Source organism: Nyctereutes procyonoides, unplaced genomic scaffold, assembly GCF_905146905.1.
Source record: "Nyctereutes procyonoides isolate TBG_1078 unplaced genomic scaffold, NYPRO_anot_genome, whole genome shotgun sequence".
NCBI lineage: Eukaryota > Metazoa > Chordata > Mammalia > Carnivora > Canidae > Nyctereutes > Nyctereutes procyonoides.
Genome location: NW_026575128.1, coordinates 8,138,553 through 8,159,916, shown reverse-complemented (window position 1 = coordinate 8,159,916; position 21,364 = coordinate 8,138,553). Strand labels below are relative to the sequence as shown.

Here is a 21,364-nt window from a genome sequence, read left to right as displayed (position 1 = left end):
GTTGCCACCCCTCTGTTGGCCTCGGAGGCTCTAACTGCCTCCATGCTGCCACTCAGCTCCGGTGCCTTCTCCACTCGCCTCTTACCACTGGTCCCCAGTCTGCTCCCACGGCCCAGGCTGCTGTATGGCCCCGGGCGTGCGCCTGGGGCGTCTCCATGCCTCATCTGCTTGCTTCTTCCCCTTTCCTGCAATGCCCTCTCTCCTACCACCCACAACCTGGAGGAAAGCAGCTTTCAAGCCATCTGAAAACATCTTCTCTGACTCCTCCCCGATCTCTGTATTTCATTCAGTCCAGATGTTTCCTCCTCTGGCCTTCCCTGACGGCTCGAGCCAGGGACACCCCCCCCTCTTTCCCGAGTTACCCGCTCTCTCTTCACACCCCTGGAAGCTTCTGGGCCTTGAGCTGTTGTGTTTTTCTGCTTGTGGACCTCACCTCCACATCTGGCCCGAGGGGCAGGGACCGGCTGGAATGTCTCCTCCAGGCCTGCCTGGGCCTCCCCGAGCCCCTACCTGGATACCAGCGCCTTCAGGGACCATGATCTTCCACACGCAGTTGAGGCTGTTGAGGTAGGGCTCTGGGAAGCCGGGGGACAGGATGGTGCCCCTGCGCTCCGTGAGGTTGCCTCCGCACGGCACTGAGGGGGAGGCAGTTCTGGTCAGAGGGTCTTCCTGCTTGTCTCTGGTCCCCCAGGGGAGCCTCCCCCAGCAGTCCTCCCTTGCTGGCGGTTGGCTTCTCCCGTAGGCCCCCATCCCCGCTCCTCCCATGGCTGCTGTCCCTACAACCTTCCTCCCAGGCCTCCCTCCCCAAGCACCCCAGCTCCTCCTGACTGTCCTCAGACCCAAAACACCCCACCTAAGTTGCTCTGGGGAGCAGGGCCTGCTGTTGGGTCTCCCCGGAGTCCCAGTGGCTCAGGTACTCACCCACGCAGGTGGGCGCTGACACATTCCACTGGGCCAAGGCCCCGGGGACAGGGAGGCACTCGATTTCTGGGGACCCCTGCAGGGCATAGCCGGAGTTGCAATCGAAGCGGACGATGGCTCCCACTGAGAAGTCACTGCCCAGCCTCTTGCCATAGCGGGGTTCTGGCACGGAGCTGCACTGCGTGGCGCTGGTTCGGGGCACCGCTGCAGGGGACAAGGCCATTGAAGGGCAGCCTCATGCTGGTGGAAACCAGCCCGGGGATGGACACACAACAGTACCAGAGACGGTTTGGATAGGACCCCTGGGCGCCCTCTCCCAGGGCAAGGGGGGGATTTTCCAGGACAAAGCCCATTTTACTGAAATAGAGTTGGACATGCATTGCTGTGGCACAGCTTCTGAAACCACCATGGGAGGCCGACTTTAGGCCCAGCTGTGTTCTGCTTTCCCATGATGACCTTCGACTATCAGTGTCCACGTCCCTTTGCAAGGAGAATGGCCATTCTTCCTCCCATCACCCTGCCTCTGGCCCCTTTCCCCAAGTGCCTTAGGGCTGCCTAGGGCTCCACTCTCATGACCTGAGTCTGAACTCCCTCCCCCACCACCCCCATGGCAGACAGGATGCTTCAACCCAGACCCCAGGGCCCAGATTATGGCAGCCCCTGTGGCAGGGGATGAACGGGGTCATGCCTAGAATTGGCCCTACAAAGGGGGGTTCTAGACATGGAGGGGCTAGGGCCTGTAGAGCAAAGCCAGGGGCTCTGGGACTTTGCCTTCAAGGCCCACGAATAAGGTAATGGACACTATTCACCTGCTTGGCGCCAACTACTGTCCCAGCTAGAAAGTGGCAGAGCTGGGATTCAAAGCTACATCCACCTTAATCCCCAGTCTCTGTTTTCCCCACACCTTTACTGTGCTCTGCAGAGAAAACCAAACTCCAGGGGACAGAGCCTAGGGGTGAGGCCTAGGCTGGTCATCGCAATGCCATCAGGACTGTGCCAGACAATGGTGGAGGGCGAGGGCGGAACCAGCCTTCCATGTCAGATTTCTTTCCTCATTTGACCCGGAATTTGGTCTAAGAATTGTCTGTTGAGCAAATGAATATCTAAATTCAACTGAATTTCAAAGAACTGTCCTATACATCATAACTGCTCTCCAGCACCCTAAGACTGAGGCCCAGATCAGGAGTCAAAGGTCTCTGTTCCTTTGTCGGGGAGTCACTCACACCTCTCACATCCTCTTGCTGCATTACCTTGGTACACAAAGTGGAAACCTCTGGCTGGTGCTTGGCCTTTAGCGCTGAACTTAATGAGAACTTGATTGGAGGTGGCCAGGGGCAGCGATTCTCCTGCCGAGAAAAGGGGTGAGGACGAGAGGAAGACAATGAGTCCAGCAGTCAGTCCAGCAGAGAAAATCCTGGCCAGGCAGGAGGGGCTGCCCGTACCCCCCCACAGCAATTCCTCCCATGTCTCAGGCCTTCCTGAAATAAAACCTACCATTTTTACTACACTTTAAAGTTTGCAGAAGGCTCTAGCATCCATGGTCTTACCTTGACCCATGGACATTGTGAGGTTGGCATGATGAGAGTTCAATGCCCCATCGAATAGGTCAAGAAAGAGACAATCAGAAAGATTAAATTACCTTCCCAGAAAGGAGAAAGATTCCAGACATACATTAACTCACAAGGATGGGGTATTACCAAACTGACTGGTGTTTTACTTGGAAAATGGACATTAAAAAGAAAAAAATGGCACCAGCTTCTGGGAAGGAGGGTGATGTGAATATCTGAGAGTAAGAGGCCCTTCCCAGATGCTGCAAAATGATAGGTAACCACAGCAACGGTATAACTTATTGTTCTCACTAGGACACTTCTAAGAGTCAAAGTGCATGTTATGTTGGGACAACCAAATGAAAGCTGGGGCTGTCACAAGCAAAGCAAGATGTACTGCCACCCAGCCAAAAACACAAATTGTGGAAAACCACAGGGGCACAGGATGCCTTTCTATCAGGAGATAATGTTCTCTCTTCTACTTGATGTGGTACAGACGGACAAGGGTAAGGACAGCACCAACTGGACCTACAGCTGTGAAGTGCAGTCCTGCCTCTCATCACTTTCTTGAGGCAGCCAAGGCAACATGGCTTGGCAGGCAGGGACACGGCCGCTCTGCACGCTGACCCTCCACAGTTTTAGGGATCCCTGGGATGGACAGTGACCCCACTATCATAAGGGAAATTGGGGTTGTGGGAAGCCAGGCTAAGTCTCCACTGCAGTGAGGACTGGAGTTGGGACCAGCCAAGGAGCCACTGGGAAGCAGACCTGGTGTCCACCCGTGCTTCTAGAAAGCCCATGTGACTCTACCGGCCACAGGCGGCAGAGAGTGTTACACAGCATGCTATTTACAAGTGACCCAGATGGCTGAGCCTGGCTAGGAGTCATTGCCCCAGATAATTTCTGGCTGCCAAGGCAAAAAGAAACTCATGAAGCAAAAGCCTCTCCTTATTATCACCACTATAGTTGGATGTACACAGACCTCCCTCTCCACGGCCAAGCACATAGTAAAATCCCTGGACAAAAGACAAGCTCCCCAAGTTTTAACAGTGAAGACCACTCAGAAATCAAAGCAAACATTTTTATGTGGACTATAAAAAAAGGACAGGCAAGAATCTGAGAAGATTTTCAACTGTGGTTGTCACAAGATTAGATCCAGCATTACATCATGAAGTCAGAGAGGCCAGGCGTGCCAAAGGAACTTCTGAAATCAATAAAGCCTTCAAAAATGAGAAGCACTGGTACATGGCAGCTGGATTCTGCAGAAATTGTACAGAAAAGTGGTGATTAAATTTGGGAAATTCTTTCAGAATCCACAGGAAAAGGATAAAGAGATGAAAATAATGAGAGAAACCACATACGACCTGGAAGATACATCAAAGGAACTCCAATAAGCATACATCAAGAATTCCAGAGAGAGAGAAGGCAGGAGAGATTGAAGAAGAAAGTGTTTATGAAAAAAATAACTTTCCTGAGCTTGAGAGAGACTTGAGGTTCAGACTAAAATGGTTCTCCAGGTGCCAGGTGTAATTAATGAAAAGAGATTTCTGCTGCAACATACCCTAGTGGGCTTTTAAATTTTAAATATAAAAATAAAAAAAAAGAAAGGCATCCAGGGAGAAAAGAACAGGTTACCTACAAGGATAAAGAATCAGGCTGGACTCCACTTGTTGGCGATATTAGCTGTTGGAATGAGGTGGAGCAGCTGCTGCAGTTTTGAATGAAGTTTGTAACCCGTAATTTGATTTACAGTCAAGCTGTCATTTATATGATACGTCAAAGGAAAGGCATACTCATCCAAGCAAGGTGACAAAGAGTACTGCAGTGATGAGCCTACTAAAAAAATGAATGGAAGTAGGGAAATCTCAGGGAGAAAGACAACCAGGAAAATATAGCTAAACCCAAACAGTTATTGTCAACGAGATAGCAAAAACTAAATGCAAGTATAAACACTTATTCTCGGGGGGAAGAAGTCCATAATTTACAAAGAATTACTAATAACATTAATATGATAGTCGAAATACACACAAGAAAAGCCCTGGAAGTGAGAGATGGGTCAGATATGAATGGAAAAGCAAGAAAGCAAAAGCAAAACAAAAGAGACAAAAACCCAAAAAGACAAAACCAGATGACAGATATTGGCCCAAGTGTAAAATCAGCAAACTTCCTCTGAAAAGAAAAAGATTCAGAGAAAATGAGGAAAAAAAATCTATCAGGCCAACACAGATGCAAAAATGGTCGGAAGCAGAAGACAACAAAGTATCACAGTTGTGGCGGGATCTTTAAATCCACAACATCCCTGATTACTGACGTATCAAACAGAAAAACAAAGTCGAGACTGTCCTGTCCTCAAGCTTCTCTTCCCCCCTCAACACGCCTCTGGGATGGGGACACACCAGTCCCACCAGCGTCAGTGGCTCCTCATCCGTGTTTCTCCAAATGAGGATAAGAGATGATCTGAGGATACTGATATTATATCTACAGGTTCCATCCATCCACCCCTCCATCCTTCCATCCCTCCGTCCCTCCCTACTTCTTTCTGTCCATTGGTCCTTTACGTATACATCGGTACCTGTATCTATATCCACATTTACATATACAGGTCCTGAATGTACCTCTTTGTTTCTGCCTGTCTATACTCTGGATCTGTAGCTAAACTTCTACCTCTAGCTATCTTGAAAATCAAGAGATTTAGACCAAGTATTGTACCCAAGAGACCCTGACTCACACTGTTGGCCGAGTGTGCATATGTGGGGTGTTGCTATCAGAAAGTCATTTCATTGAGTACCACTGATAAAAGAGATGAATAATAAAATTGAGTAAGATTGGTCTAATGGCCATTACAAAGCTAATTCAATCCTAACAATAGCTCTAGGAGGCAGAGGCTTGCCTGTCTGCATTTTACATCTGCGTGAACTGCAGCTCAGAGCGGTCAAGTGCAGAGCCCCCAGGCATCTAGTGGGCAGGGGGGAGAGCTGAGATCAGGGGCCAGGCAGGGAGGGCTGGGCCACAGCTTGGGTCGCTCTGTGGCCTCTCAACCCTGCAGAGAACACACTCGCTTCTTAGATATTTAAAGAAATTTTAAAAAGTGTCTTTGGCTACTGAGTGGACCTCATTTAATCCCCAGAGCAGAAAGGATTCAGGCTCTGTTCTCTCACCACATGGCAATAAAATGAGAAATCAACACAAAGGTTTAAATGTAACAAGAACAAAATGTAGGTTCCTGGAGGAGAAGAAGAGGCAGCCTTAAAGGACTTAGGCAAAAAGAGGAAAGCATGATGACAGATTAGTTAGAGGGTACGGAGGACAAGAGTGCATGTCGATGCTCCTAGCAGGAAGCCCGACCCCTGCTCAGAGGGGACTCCACGCACGCTCTACAGGAAAAATAACAAAGCTCTTAGCTAAGGAGTTAGCACAAGAAGAGCAACATAATCTGAAGAAAAATAGGAGGAGAGACATTATGAAATAAACCCAGAAGTTAATTAATTAAAAAATAACAAAGTCCACAGAAGAATTGAGAAGTGGAAGCAATAAAAAAAAAAAAATGAAATGAAACAACACAAAGCCTCTGGTCAGGATGGGAAAAGGGGAGGCATGAAAACACGGCCCTCAGCCTGTAAAGGCAGGGGGTCAGAGCTGCTAACACAAAGGAGATTAGATAGCATCAGAGCATATGATATAACCTATGCTGCTGAGCTTAAAATAATTACGAAATGGGCTTTTTAGTAAAATATAGAATATCCATGTTGATATCAAGGTAATATGCTTGAATAGACCAATAACCATGGAAGAAAATAAAAGGAAAAAACACAGAAAAGGAAGAGATAAAATAATGAGACAAATTTATTTGCAGAAAATGCTTCTTGCCTAAAGGCCCGGGAGAAATCAGTTGGCAGTGTTAGCATTATTATGGAGGGCTCATCGACTCTACAAAATGACGGGACCAAAAATACCAGTCTTCTAATAGAGTAGATCAAAGAGCAGCTAGAAAATATAATGGAGGGCAGGGGAGACCTGTTCACAGCAGCGACAAGAACAACAACAAAAATTGCCATGAAATATCTAGGAGTAAAGTTAACAGAAATCAAATATGGCCAAAGTGAAAATTAGAGGCCGTCTCCAGGGTTACAAAGGAGACGCATGGAGAGACATACCAAGTTCCTGGAAGGGAGATGGGTGACTGTCATAAAGCTGTGAGTTCTCCCCCAATTAATAAATTTAATGAAGTTTATGTGAAAATTCTATGCTATTTTTTTTAACTTGATGAGATGTTTCTAGAAGTTATTCAGAAGAAATATCAACAAGAACAGCCACTAAAAATTTAAAAGAAAGAACAAGTTTGGGGGTTGATACTAACATCTATTTAAAATTATCATAATATTAAACTCTTTCATAATCTTACACTAAACTTTTTGATACTGATACAAAAATAAACAGACACTTAAAGGCATGGATAAAAGCTCTAGAAACATATTCTTAGCTTCATAAAATTTTAATAGATGTAATCTTGAAAATTCTGTTAGGACAACCAATCCATCGACTAAATTTAGAAGAACGTACTTTGATTCCCTATACCAAATCACAAATCAAAATAAATTCCAAAGGCGTTAAAAGCAAAACAAACTGAAAAGAAGTAAAACACAGAATATTTACTCAATCAGCATAAAAGCGAAGGGGAAAACTATAGAAGAAAGCATTGATAGATCTGATATCATGGGAAATTTAAATTCCCTGACATTCAAACACACCCTGAAGAAAATTAAATGGCAGATGACAAACTATCAGGGAAGGCTTTTTATAGAACATAATACAGACAGGAGGGTTTTATGGAATACGAGGGGTAAAGCTTGTAAGAATACAAAGCGCTCCTAAGTCAGTAAGAAGATACGTGCTAATAAAAATCAAAAGTAATTCACAGATTTAAAAAAAATTCACATGAACCAATAATTAAATTATAAAAAGGTTAACCCAACTGGTAATAAAAGAGGCAAATTAAGAAATGAGATACCATTTTCACTTTTCAAACTGATGATGTTTTGTTTCCTTAATCAGCTAGTCTTTGTGAGAATAAAGCATGCCCTCTTACTTGCTGGTGGTGAACAGAGTGAAAAGAACTTTCTAGAGGGATGTTTGCCATTTTGGCATATTTCAACATCTGGGATTTTGAGAATTCTGTTAAAACAACTGGTTGACTAAATTTGAGAGAATATAGTTAGATTCCCATAAAAAGCCTTCAAGATCACACATATCCTTTAACTTGGCAATTCTACTCCAGATAGTCCAAGGTAACAGTCAGATATGTATGCATACGTACGCATAACACACTGAGTTACTACTACACCCTAGAGTGAAAAATCAGGAACAGTCTCAAGGTTCAATAATAGAGAATTAGTTATATAACTTTTTTACATAAATTTTAAATAACTATATGATAGACCATTTTGCAGCATTTAAAAATTCTATTGCAAAATAAAATAATGACAGAAATGCTCACAAAGAACATTTCAGTAAAAATATGTATATTGTTTTATTCAATAAAATATGCAAAAGATTAAGTCTAAGTGGATATAAAGGTTGGGGTGGGGGAGGAAATCCACTCCATCTTTCAGTGGTTCTTTCTGGGAGGTTTTCATTTTAATTCTCCACACAGCTATTCTGTCTTGCCTCTAAGTTTTCTTCTGCATTGAAAATGCAGGATGCTTATAATTAGAAAATCATGTTGGGTCAAGAATAAACGGAGTGGGTAATAAATACTACAGTGCCTGGGCGGTGGTGTAGACAGCCTGGGGCGGTAGTGTAGACAGCTGGGGGTGGGGGTGGCTCTCGCATCCCCCTCCCCCTACAGTGCCCCTCCTCCTGCATCCCCCTTCCCCGTGCTCCGCCCCCCCCGCAGCCCCCTCCCCCTGCCCCCTTCCCCTGCAGCCCCTCCACCATGCCCCGCCCACTCCTCCCCCCTCAGCCCCCTTCCCTGTGCCCCGCCCCCGCCCCCCCAAAGCCCCCTCCCCATGCCCTGCTCCTGCCCCTGCAGCCCCCTCCACCCCCTTCTCCGTGCCCCGCCCCTCCAGCCCCCCTCCCCCGTGCCCCGCCTGCTCCTCCCCCTACAGCCCCCTTCCCCGCCCTCCCACAGCCCCTCTTCCCCGTGCCACGCCCTCCCCTCCCCCTGCAACCCCCTCCCCTGTGCCCTCCCCCCGCAGCCCCTCCCCACCCCCCCGCCTGCCCGGGTACCTGTGTGGGAGCCTGAGAGTGAGCTGAGGAGCCGGGCGTGCGGGCTGTGGCCGTCGTGCACCTCAACCACGTCATTGAGCGCCGTGTGGAAGAAGGCGAACTGCCCGAACACCACTGCAGGGGTGGTGCGGGGCCTCAGGACCGAGCGGGTCCCTGCGACTTTATGCTGAGCCCCTGGGGGGCCTCCCGCCCGCCCAGCCTGCTCCCCGTTTTGTCGCCTGCCCCCCCCCCCCGCCGCTCCGGCTGGGCTCCGCAACCCCACAGATGACCCGAGAGTTGGGGTCCCGGCCGTCCTGCTGTCCCCGTCACCCTGTCCGGGGCCCCCTGCCGACCTGGAGCTGCCCCCACGGCCCCCGGGGCCCTCCTTGCAGCCTCACGACAGGGCGTCGGGGCATCTGGCATCTGCCCACCGGCACCCCAGTCGGGGACCCTCCCCCGTTCCTGCCCCGGGAGCCCACGCCAGATGGCGGGGACTGGGACACGACTGATGGGGGCTGGGGCCCCACAGGAGCCCACAAACCTACACCTGGACATCCCAAGACGTCCCAGCCCTACCATAGTCCTTGGGCACGGTGACAAAATAGAGGCAGATCTGTCCGCTGGTGTAGTTCTGGGGGTAGTTGGGGGACAAGACCACTCCGTCTGAACCCACGTACTGTCCCCCACACGGGGCTGCAAGAGACATGACACGGGTGACCCCCTAAACCTCTCATCAACTGCCACTCTCCGCTCGGCCTACCCTGATGCTCCGAGGGCCCCCTGGGGGTGTCAGCTCTGGCCCCCCAATTACTACCACCGGCCTCAGCCCCCGAGGACCGTGTCCCCCTAGGCAGCCAGTGTTGCATGGGGACAGAACCGAGGATCCCTGAGTGACCCTGCGGCCTTCTGTTCCCACCCGCAGTGCCCAGTCCAGGGGGGTGGGGCGCCCCGAGAGCCAGCCCCCATCACCAGGGCAAAGGACCCTGGCTCCCCAACCTGGGTGGTCACCCCTGAGGGGTGCGTTGCTGCACCCATGCCTCTCGCCAGGGTCTGAGGCTCCACTGGACCCCGTGGCCTCGGCTGCTCATGTCGGCTGCTCATGACACTTGCCAGGTCACCCCCGTGTTCCCCCCTCTGGCAGATGAGGCGGGTCTACGTGAACGGGGCACTGTGACTGCGGGACACACCTGCTGGAGTCTGTCGCTCGGGGAGGCCCACATCCCGCCCCCTCTGCACCCCCACCTGTGCACACAGGTCGGGGCTTGTTCCACGCAGGCTTCCCATCGGGCCCCAGGACGCAGCTGAGGGTGGAGGCGCCCTGGACCTCGTAGCCCCCGTGGCAGTAGTAGGTGACGGAGGAGCCCAGCTTCAGGTCGGAACCCACTCGTGTGCCATTCTTGATGGAACCGGGATCAAAACAGGACTCCCGTGGGTTTTCTGGGAAAAAAGAAACACACGTGCCCGCAGAGGACCAGTCAGGGCGGAACTCCAGGGTGCAGCACCCAGAGGGGACCCTGACCTCAGGGAGCATGGAGCCCAGGGTTGGGATGAGTGGTCCTTCTCTCTTGAGGCCTGAAAACGTGCCTAAATCTGGGGCTGGAGCTTGTCTGGAGGAGCGAGCTGCAGCTCAGCATGGGGTTCTTTGTTGCCCCGAACTCACTGCTCCCCAGGGAGGCGCCTGCTGTCTGCACGCAGCAGGTGTGAGCGCAGGCCAGGCCCCGGAAGGACGCCGGGAGCCCCACTGCCAGCCCTGCACCAGCCGAGGCCTGACCAGGCTCCAGGTTGTGTGCTGGGCCACTGGGCGCTCACGAGTTCACGGAAACAGTGCTTTCCTTCTACTTGATTTCTGCGCCACGTGCGTCTTCCCACTTAGGCATCGCAGCAGTGCCCAGGGCACCCACTGCATCCGTCTACACTGGACGAGAGCAAACCTGGTGTTGCCTGAGCAACCAGGAGCAGGGGCCGGGCCCACGTGCATGGAGTGGCCTCCCTTCTTGTTAGCTGGAGATCCCAAGCCACTCTCAGGAGCCAGTGCTCCTTGGTCCCCACTGCCGCTTCTTGGGGGGGCGCTCAGGACACAGGTGAGGCTGGGCAGCATCAGGGACATGCCACGGAGCACCAGGGGTGTGGGGCGGGGGCCTGGAGGTCGGGGTGCACAGAGGTGCTGGCCGCGTTGTGGGAGGACCCAGAATCCAGACAGTGGAGTTGGGATGGAACGAGCCAGAAGAGAAGGGAGCTCAGCTTAGAGGTGGGAGCTCAGCGTGAGGAAGCTCCCGGGGCTTCCTGGGTGCTGGGACCTCTCGCAGGGCCTGTCCTGGAGGCCGCCACCGAGGCGCTGGCTCCACTGCCCATCTCCTGGGTTGGTGAGGCCCATGGTCCCGCCCGGCCTGGCCACTCCGACCCCCAATGCCTCATGCGACCCTGCTCGGTCTCTGCAGCTATGGGTGCCGTCGTGCCACATAAGCCACTGCGTGAAGACCCTTCTGGCAGAGGACCCCTCAGGGTCTCCGCGTGGGCCCGGCTGTGTGCTGCCTGCAGCCCCCCGCCAAGTCCGTCTCCTCCCTAAACCCACCGGCCCTGCCCGGAATACGATGGGCCATGGGGAGACCCACCCGAGAATCACAAGGACACAGGCACTGTTGCCGTCCTATACTCTATCTGTTCTTGCAGATGACAGCAGGTCAAAGCTAATTCGAAGTCCAGAGAAATCAAGGGACTCAGTGGACAAAGCTCCCGAGGAGCACAACTAGCCGTGGACCCCAGTAGCCATCTCCTGTCTTCATCCTTGAATAACGGAGACCAGACCGTATCGGGAGTAGCGAGGCAGCAGCTCAGATCCATGCTCCCCGGCCTGGCCGCAGAGACAACACTGTGCAGGCAGCGAGCCCTCTGTCTCACTCGGGGTAAAGCCCAAACCCTGATGGGCCTACGCGCCCTGCACCCTCTGTCCCCAGTCGCCCGACCGTCTCCGCCTCAGTTCCCATCAGCCCTTGGCTAACTTGGCTCCGCCGACCACACTGGCCTCCGCACCCGCAATGTTCCTCCCTCCACGTGGCTCTTTCTCCTTCAGGATTTAACACCGTGTCTCCTTCTTAGAGATACTTCCTTGACCGGCTGTCTGAGGTTCGGATGGTCCTGGCCCCGGCGCTCCCGGCCACCTCTCTGCACTGGCACCGACGCTGGCGCACGCACTACGTGTTTACCCGGGTCTCCTCCATATTCTGCGCTAGGATGTAGGTTCCATGAGATGGTTACCCGGCTTCATCCACCGCTCCAGCCCCGTACCCGGCACAGGGTAGGCACCCAGTAAGCATCTCTAAGTGCGTAACTGTGTGACTCCTAGAAAGGCTGCTTAGGAGGAAGTACTCAGCTGAGAGAATGCTCACTGGTCCTCCCTCCCTCCCTCCTTCCTTCCTCCTCCCACCTCTTCGTGGTCTGCACATAGACATGATGGCTGGAGCTCCAGGTGCCATCTTGGATCCTGAGACAGCCATGAAGACGGGAGGAGTGGGGGCAGGGGAAGGGTCATCTCACCATCCCTGGGGGACAATCTCTAGCTTTCTCTCATGGGAAGGAGAATAAACCTCTGCCTCATAGAAGACGCTGTGCTTTTGGGTAACAGCGGGGCACAACTGTCCCAGAACCTTACACCATCAGAAAGTCCTTTCTTCTCTTTGCTCTATGGCAGGAACTCCTATACTCGCTAATGCCACCTTCTCTTGAGCTAGTTTCCTAAACCTTGTCTTCCGTCTGGCAGAAATCTGTTATTTCCTGAATCACAGCATGTGTCGCATTATCTTGGCAGGTTGGATAAGTGTATTTCTTTCCGGTGGATTATGGACGCCTAAAGGATGGGGACCATCACCCGCTGTCTTCGTCACCCCAGCAATTAGCACGGAGCTCAGAACTAGAGGTGGCTCTGGTTGGCACGGAACGGATACTTAATAAATGGATGCTGACTTGATTGGCTGAACACCTCAGGGCTTGGAAAACCCACAGTCACGTCGGCGATTCCTACTACAAGCTGCATTTCATAGTTACTCACCTGTCAGGGCAGGAGGAGCTCATGGCTCCAAGCATTATCACATTAATGAGAACGACAAGGGTAATGATAATGATGACGGCCCTGTACAGGGGAATATTTCAAAGTACCTTCCAATCTGTTATCTCATTTGTGCCTCACAAAAGCCTCTGCGGCAGGCAGGGCCAGGTGTGCTCCTGTTCAGGTGACAGATGAGAAATGTGGTGATCAGAGAGGCTAAACTTGAGTTTCCCAAGCCATTCGGCTGGTAAGATGTAGAATTAAGACCAAAAGCAGGTCTTTAGTCCGTCAGACCAGAGCTCAGCTGTGAAGAATCAAACTATAACGACTGGAACATCACCGTGATAATAATAAATAGAAACCGAGCCCTCCAAAATGACAACAGGAAAAGACCCAGCTTCTTCGTGCCCTAATAGATAAGTGACATTTCCAAACATAGCAAGACATCGAAAAATAGTAGTGATCGTCACACCCAAACAGTAAGGAACTGGCTAAACAGGTGGGATCACAGCAATCCGCCAAAATACAGGCAGGCTTTAAGAAGAAACGCAGAAGTCGTTGACTACTGATGCGGAAAGATGATCAAGATCTGTCATTGGGCAAAAACCAAAACAAAGTAAAAACAAACCCACAGCGTGACCTCTGTTCACACAGAATGGAGATCAGCGAACGATAGCCCACAGTCTCACTGCCTGTTTTTTTTTAAATTTTATTTATTTATTCATGAGAGACAGAGAGAGAGAGAGAGAGAGAGAGAGAGAGAGAGAGAGATCACTGCCTCTTTTTTTTTGTTTTGATAAAGTTTTATTGGAACACAGCCATGCTTATTTGTCTGAATACTGTCCACGGCTGTTTGGGCAGCACGACAGCAGAGTGGAGCCGGGCAAGCCGCAGAGACCATCTGCCCTGCCAAGCCTGTTTACTGTCTGGTCCTTTTTAGAAAAAGTCTGCTAACCCTTGTTCTAGAATTTGCATTACTGTCTACTTACATAAAATAGCTGGAATGAGAGAACTTCAGGGGATGCCAGTGACGGTAGGTGTTAAGTCTTTAGAGTGCGTCTTACGTGCCTCGCGATTGCTTGAATTTTTCCAACGAACCAGCGCTACTTTAAAAACAGGCAAAAAATGAGGGTATTCCCATTTGGAATGTAAAAAACAAAGACCCAGGGTGGTGGCGGGTGGTGGGTGGTGGGTGGTGGTAGTGGGAACAGGTATGGGAAGCTGGTTGTAATTCCTCGGCCCACAGTGTCACGTCCAAGGGCTCAGAAGGGAAAACACGTACTTTTTAGTACCTTCTGGGAGAAGCTGACCTTGGTCCTTCCTGAGTTATTTCAGATTCTCTAACACAGGCTTCAAACTCTTCATATGAACTTCTTCAAACTCCCTCTGTCTGCGACACGGCCCCCAGCCCTGTGCTGGCCTGGCAGGCTTCTTCTCAACCCTGAGGCCTCCGTTGAAATGTCACCCTCTGGCTGAGGTCCTCGCCGTCACCCATGCCCTTCTGGAGTGGCCCCCCCCACCGTTCCTCATTCTCATGGCGGCTTCCGCTTTCCTAACTTCCGCTTGTCACTCTGTGTCGGTCTCCTCTGTGTTGCCTCTTCCCCTCTCTCACCTTCGTGGTACCTCAGGGTGGGGGCCACGACCCAGTGCTCACCGTGGTGGCTTCCACGCCTGGGCATGGGCGTCCTAGCCTGTCCCTGCCCAGGAGGAGCCCCCACACCTGCTGCGAGATGACAACGAACGTCCCTCCCACACCCGCTCTTCTGAGCTGATGTGGTTGGCTTGAAGAAAGACATGGAGTCTCTCCGGGACTCATCGTCAGTGACTGTACCCCCAAAGCAGGATCCTCCTAATTCCCTCTATTTCCTTCTAGCAAAGGGGGAAGCTGACCCAGGTGGCTGAGTTCAGCTGAGGATGCCCCAGAGCACGGTCTTGCACAAGTCCACATGACACGGCTGCGTTCAGAATCTTCTAGAAGGCTAGCCTAGAATGACTCTGACGCCGCAACTCCCTTCCAGCAGCCGCTCGGCAGAGACACTGACTGACTCGCCCATCACGGCCGTCTAAGTAGCTGAGCCTCCCAGGGCTCATGGGTAGAGATGTCTGTCCATCTGGTTGTCGCGAGGATGTGAAGCCTGTGGAGGCAGGAGCTGTGTTTAGTTCCCTGCTTCGTTCTCAGCCCCTGTAACCCTGTCTGGTGGGGCTGCAGACCCTCTGGGGTTGGCAATTGGGACCCAAACTGGGAGGCGATTCGGAGTCCAGAGTGAGGCGGCCGTACATGTCCTAGGGGAAGCAGCGAACGCGGATCTGCAGAGAGAGGACGATGCAGCCGGCCCGCAGGAAGCAGCAGGGAGGGTCCCAGCCTTTGACTCTCCCTTCCTGACCTCGATCCCTTGGAGGTTTACGCTTCCTGCCCTTGAGTGCGTGTAGTTTAAAAATACGTTCCCTTTCTGTGTTACGGTGCAGGGAGTATTTTTATGTGTGTTGTTAAAATATAGAACGCTTTTGAGCTTACGTTAGTCTGGCTGTTAATTGTCTTATAATAAAGTCTTTGTATGAAGTTGGTTTGAACGCATTTGGGTTTTTTTTTTTTTTTGCATTCTTATAATAAATTACCCGCCCCCTCTTTTTTGCTGAAGTTCGTCTGAGTGGGTTTCTCAATTTGAAATTAAATGCTGCCTGAGTCAGATGCGACCACATGCTTTCTCCTTCCCACTTGGGAAAAACCACTAGTGGTATAAAGGCTGAAAATTACGAGACAGTATGCCACACTATTAACATGACCATCGTATGACCCAGTCTCCCAGTTCCGAGGAATAGAAGCCCATTTTTTAAATAAACCCAAAGTCAGCCTCCCTTAGTGACTATACTTATAACACATCCTCAGGACCTGGGGAAAGGCCTCTGGTCGGAGGAGGGGCTGACCTCAGAGAGTGGTGCTCACTCTCCGTCCTTCCCCTTACCTCCCAGCCCAATTTCTTGAAACCTCAGCACTAGAGGAGCCTGGGATCTCCTTTGCCTCCCGATGGAGGAGGCCAATTCTTCTCTTCCTAAGGCTGCACACCTGCCCCAGTGTGCTGGTCCCTAGAGGACATCCCAGGAACGCACTTGTGGAGCACGGGGTCTGAACCCTTTGCAACGTACCGGAGTCATCTATAGGACAGCCCCCCACCCCCCAAATGTTCACGTTACAAATATTTCACACTCGTACCCAGGTGTGTGCAAACATCATGTCACCCCTGACATCTTCAGGAAACAGAAAAGAAAATGTACTGCCCACTACTGGGCTAGCCCTGGGAGGATGGCTCAGGACCCTTCTCTCTTCCCAAAAGAGCAGAACAAAGGAAACATCCACTTCTAGGAAAGAAGGCAATGGACGGAGATGGTGGGTCAAAGCGTGTGCCCAGTACCTCCTGGCGGTGGGCCCGTGCTGTGCCTCTCCACCACCCCCATGCCAGCCCTTTCACGCAGACGCCATCCCTCTTTGATGGGCCGTTAGAGGTGCTCGGTGAGCGTAAGGGACTTGCTTCAGGTTAACATGTGACGGAGACCACTCCATAAAGGCACTGAGCTTGGGGGGTTACCATCGAGGCCATGGGACCTGGCAGCTGAGCAGACCCGTTCCTGGAATCCAGGGACCCTGGGATGTGGGAAGGAGACCACAGGGCAAGGCTGAGGGTCCCTGGGCTCCACAGAGTGGGCCGCCTGGCCACAGCGGGGGTGGCTGGTATCAAGGAGTGCTCCCCCGGGGTGGACGGGAGGCTGCCTCAGGCCTCACCGGGCACCTCCCGCCCCAGTGGGCACGTTGGGACGCTGGCCAAGAGGTGGGGGGACACGGCAGGCTCTCCCCTCACCCAGGAGCTGGCCTCCGGCTGCCGCTTTGCTGGCTCAGATGCCGCCCGGGGGGCCTTGTTCGCCCACCCCCTGTGCGGTCTTGGACCAACAGCTGAAAGCGGGAAGCGCTTCTCTGGGAAAGTGGCTCCAGACTGTGGCTTCGTGGAGGGCACCGGGGGGCAGGTGGCTGCAGCCAGGATGCCACGGGTGCAGTGGCAGGTGTGCAGGGGTGATGAGCTAGGGCCCGTTGTGAAGAGGCTGAAGGGGTGGCGCTGGGGTGGCATGTGGCATCTCCGGCAGGGAGAAGACCCCGCACTAGGGACACAGCTGTAATGGGACGCCAGGGGCAGGGACCTGAGGGTACGTCTGTGGGCATGACAGGAGACAACCAGACGGCAGTGGGGCTGACGGTGGCTGATGGCGGGTCCCAGGGCTGGACCGCGCCTCTCTCCGAACTCCACGGGGTGACCGCGTCAGTTCCGAGAGCAGCACAGGTGGGAGGACTCGGGGCAGGGGGCTTAGTGAATGGCAGGCGTCTGGGGTGAGAGAGGAGGATGGGAGGACCCATGATCCAGGCTGGCCCATGCGAGAGAGAGGATCATGGCAAGACGTGCTCTACTCTGAGCCCCACGTGTCCCGTGGGGCGGGTGACCCACGATCCCGAGGGTGTCGACGTGTGGCCGTGACGTCCTGGGGCCGCGCTGGCAGCTGGCGGGTGCTAAGGCAGCGATCCTTGGGACGGGTGTTACCCGTGAGCGCGTGCGGGGTGCTCCCAGCAGGTGCCACAGGTGTTTAATTACGGGGCTCTTTAAAAGGTTGCTGAGGTCGACGCTCTGTGCATGGGGGACGTGAGCCAGAAACTTTTTAATTCTAACTGGTAATATGACCCCATTTGTCTACACAGGCTGAGGAGGCCCGAGTGAACCCGGGTCAGAGCACCAATTAACAAAATCCATCCCCTCTAGAGTGTCTGTAGAGTGTTTAGCAACTACTGGACATTGTACCCACGCACATAGTGAGCACGCGTGAAATATCTTTTCACCCTAACCTTTTGCAATGTAACGATGATCACCCCATTTTACGGATGAGGGAAGGGCCTCGAGAGGTAATCACGTGCCAAGTGCACAAACGAAGGAAGCGGCAGAGCTAGGATCTGGGTAACGGTGCCTGGTTTGACGGGGAAGAGAAGGTCACTGAGGGGAGAGCCCGTCTCAGCCCCGCTCCGTGCCAGGCTCCCGACCGAGGGCTCCAACCCGCATGACGTCTGGGGCAGGGACCGGCCCACCGGCCGTTCATGATGAAGGGAAGGAGGTGTTGAGAGGCTAGGCGACTCGCCCCATGTGAACCTGGGCCTCAGTTTACCTGACCGCCTGGGCTCCTGGCTCCTGCATCCAGAAGCGGCCGTCCAGCGGAGCATGGCCCCTCTAGCCCTTCGCAGTTTGAGGCTGGCTGCTTCGGGGCTCCCAGCCCCGAAAGCCTGGCCGCGGGGTCCTCCCGGGATACACGAGGGCAGGGAACTGGTGCTCCCGCTGGCAGGGGTGCACCCCCGGGGAAGGGCCAGGAGAGGAGCCGTGACGCGGAGGGGCTGCAGGGCATGGCCGGCCCCCTCCTCCCAGCCTGCGTGCTGTGCACCAGGGTGGGTGCCCTCCACGCCGCCCCTCCGCACCCGTGCGGCCGCCCTGGGCCTACCTGTGTAGTCAATGACGAAGCCAGCGCTGCTCACAGAGGCGTCACTGCGGAAGGCCAGGAAGAGGCTGTTGCTGCTGCTCTCGATGCGGCCGGGGAGCTGGGAGCCGTAGAAGCTTCCTATGAGCGGGCTGAGGGAGTCCCGCCCGTCGTAGATGTGCAGGAAGTCGTAGCCAGGCTCCAGGTTAAAGCTGCGGGGAACACCCACCCCCAACTGAGGTCAGAAAGGCTCGTGCTGGGCCTGAGGCTCAACCGGGGACGGGCTCGGATGCCCCGGGCACGCTGTGGGAGGAGGGCGTGGGCCTCCCAGGCGGGCCAGGAGATGGTAAGTGAGGCCCAGGGGCGGAGGGCACCAGCCTACAGTCAGTGCCTTGGAAGCCACAGCTGGAAACCTAACACCCACTTCCTGGAAAAAAAATAAAAAATCAATAAAAATCTTAATTGAAACACATTTGTCATATAATATCGTGCAAACTTAAGGCGTGCACCACGCTGATGGGCTACACTTTATGTCGTGGCATCCTTGTCACCAAGCTGGAAGCTGGCCCTCCGTCACATCTCCTGTGGTCACTGCTTCTTTCCTGCGGCTGGAATAATCAAGACTGAGTCTCCCAGTGCCTTGGATGCTAGGACCTCATCCTGGGGTGTCGTCTGTATTCGCCACACCGCGCACGGAAGGGGAAGCGGGTTCTCGTCTGCGTGTGGACTGGTCAGCAGGGCAGGGGCTCTCCTCCCCGCCCCGGACGGTCTTTATTCCGCACCTTCCTTTCCAGGAGGGAAAGAATCACCCAGGGAGCCATTCCCAGGCGGGAAGGGGTCTGTTCTCAGGAAGAACCTGGCTTCGCATCCTTGCCCCGGAGCCCGTGCTCTGCTCTTCCCAGGTTCTCGTACCACCCTACACCGGGCACCCACAGGCAAGCCTCCTCAGCTATCCCCACTGTCACGTGTCAAGAAATCAGCAAAGTTGAATGTGAGAATTGTTGACGGTCGCTGATGCCACTGCACTGGCCTGGGGGACCACGACGGGGACGCCAGGACGGGGGTGGCTGTGCAGCCCGCGGAGCTCTGGGCCTTGCTGGTGGGCGGGGGAGTCTGCCCAGCCGCTTGGCAAGCGGCTCCACACGGCCCTCTGGGTCTGAGCATGTGCCGGCCCCATGGGGCGCAGCTCCACTCTCAGCTACGTCTCCAGAGGAGCCGCATGTCCTGGTCAAGGGCGCAGATGTGAAAAGAGCAGAATGTGAGCTGAGCACAGATCTGGGCGGCGCTGAGCCACGGACTGGGTCCCCGGGTGCTCCACCCGGCTGGACCATGCTTTCCGCTGACACGTGACAGAGAGCGACCCGCGATGCCTGCAGGACCAGGTGGGTGGGGGTCGGGGTCGGGTGGTGGAGCCAGACGTGTCCTCCTGCCTGCCCAGCACCCTCACGCCGGGGTTCGTCTTCTCACTCCCGTAACGCAGCTTCCAGCACATCCCAACTGCCCTCAGTCTGTCCCTGTTTTCCTTCCGTCGTGCATTTTCTCTGTGTGCTCCCCGCGTGCCCGGCATGGTGCTAGGAGCCTGGGACACGGGGCTGCGTCAGACGCCAGGTCTTCTGTAGTGACGGTGAGGTGAAGACAACAAAGTACAGTCTGCGCAGGAGGCGGTGAAGCTTTCGGGGAGGCCCAGTTGGAGCCACGCTTGGGAGATGCGGGGAACCCTCAGGAGCCGCACAGGGAGGGAGACAGAAGTTGCCAGGAAGGGAGACACAGAGGCAGAGTCACCAGGGCAGGCTGTGCCGTGGGAGCTCTGGTGGCTGGGGTCAGTTTGGGGGGGGCAGCCCGCGTGGAGGCGTGGGGGGCGGGCGGCATGGCCTGGAAGCCAACCTTCTGACCTCGCAGGAGGAAGCACCTTACGGATCTTAAACTAGGAGATCTGCTCGCGTGTGGTCTGTTTTCAAGTAGAGGTACAGCTCACACCCCGTGATGCCCGTGGCTCATGAGTGTATCGCCCTGTCGGCCTCGATGCACACAGCAAGACCAAGGGCATCCTCTGCCCGGCACTCCCCGTCCCAGGCCGTCCTCCCCCAGAAGTCCCCTCTGAACAGGTCTCTATCATCACAGATTGATTCTGCGGGTCTTAAGGTGTCGCATACATGGAATCACACATGGTAGACTGACGTCTGCGCGTCCGTTTCTGCCTAGCCTGGCGCGTTTGCGATCGGGCCTCGTTCTGAGCCAGCCGTTCATTCCTTCCCACAGCCGAGCAGCCTGTTACCATGTGTTCCAGGGGCAAGTGTGGTGGTTTTTCTGGCATTTTTGCACAAGATCTCACCCGTGGCTGTAGCTCAAGCAGTGGCCGGCCCAGGAGGAAGGGGGTGGGGGCGCCAGGCTGAGCCTGTGGTGGTGACTCAGGCGGGGAGTCCAAGGGCTGCGAGCAGTGCAGCAGGTGGGGCTGAAGGAGAGGGGAGGGTGCAGGCGCTGAAGGCTGCGCCCGCCTGGCTCACTGATGACAGGGGCAGGGCAGGGGCAGGGCAGGGGTGCCAGGGCAGCACCCCGGCCCCCAGGGGTCTCGGCGATAACCAGGCCCCACAGGAGGACGAGAGCCTGCAGCTCCCAACACCGTCCACTGTATGAGCGGAGGGGGCCCTGGAAGCAGAGCAGCCCCTCCAGGAAGGACGCGTGGCTGAAGAGAAAGGGCTTCGCTGGCGTCTGGCCCGGGAGGGAAGGGGGGCGTGGAAGGGAGGCTGTGAGTGACAGCAGTAGCTGGAGAACCCGAGGAGCGACTTCACGGAAGCCCAGGACAGAACGCGGGGTAGGGACAGACCGAATGACAGAGCGGAGTGCAGGTGGCCCGGAGGCTTCCCTATGAGCAGGCCCAGGGGTGAGCCGAGGTCTCATCCGAGGACTCGCCCGGAACCGGGAGGCAGAACCCAGGCAGCAGGTCTGAGAGGGAACAGGAGGGGAGGGCGGAGCCCAAGGGGACACGGGACACTGCTCTGAAGAGTCTGCCCATCTGGGGATCAAGGAGGCGGTGCAGGGGTGGATGGGGGCGGCTGAAGAGCGCTTGCTGGGGGTGAGAGAAGGGGCTGCGGGAGAGCACGGTGGGGGGGGACAGGATCCCGCAAGGCCCTGCCCCCTGAATCTCAACGTC

The 21,364-nt window shown here is 54.4% G+C and overlaps 1 protein-coding gene across 1 annotated transcript in view; it reads right to left on the bottom strand.

The window, feature by feature from the left end:
• The window catches only part of CSMD2 (CUB and Sushi multiple domains 2), a 437,017-nt gene that overhangs the window by 107,801 nt on the left and 307,852 nt on the right, over window positions 1-21,364 (bottom strand). The window contains 7 exon segments of the mRNA XM_055341473.1: window positions 511-635; window positions 922-1,125; window positions 2,172-2,267; window positions 8,694-8,807; window positions 9,249-9,365; window positions 9,915-10,109; window positions 18,238-18,425. Of these exon segments, the coding sequence (XP_055197448.1) occupies window positions 511-635; window positions 922-1,125; window positions 2,172-2,267; window positions 8,694-8,807; window positions 9,249-9,365; window positions 9,915-10,109; window positions 18,238-18,425 (1,039 nt within the window).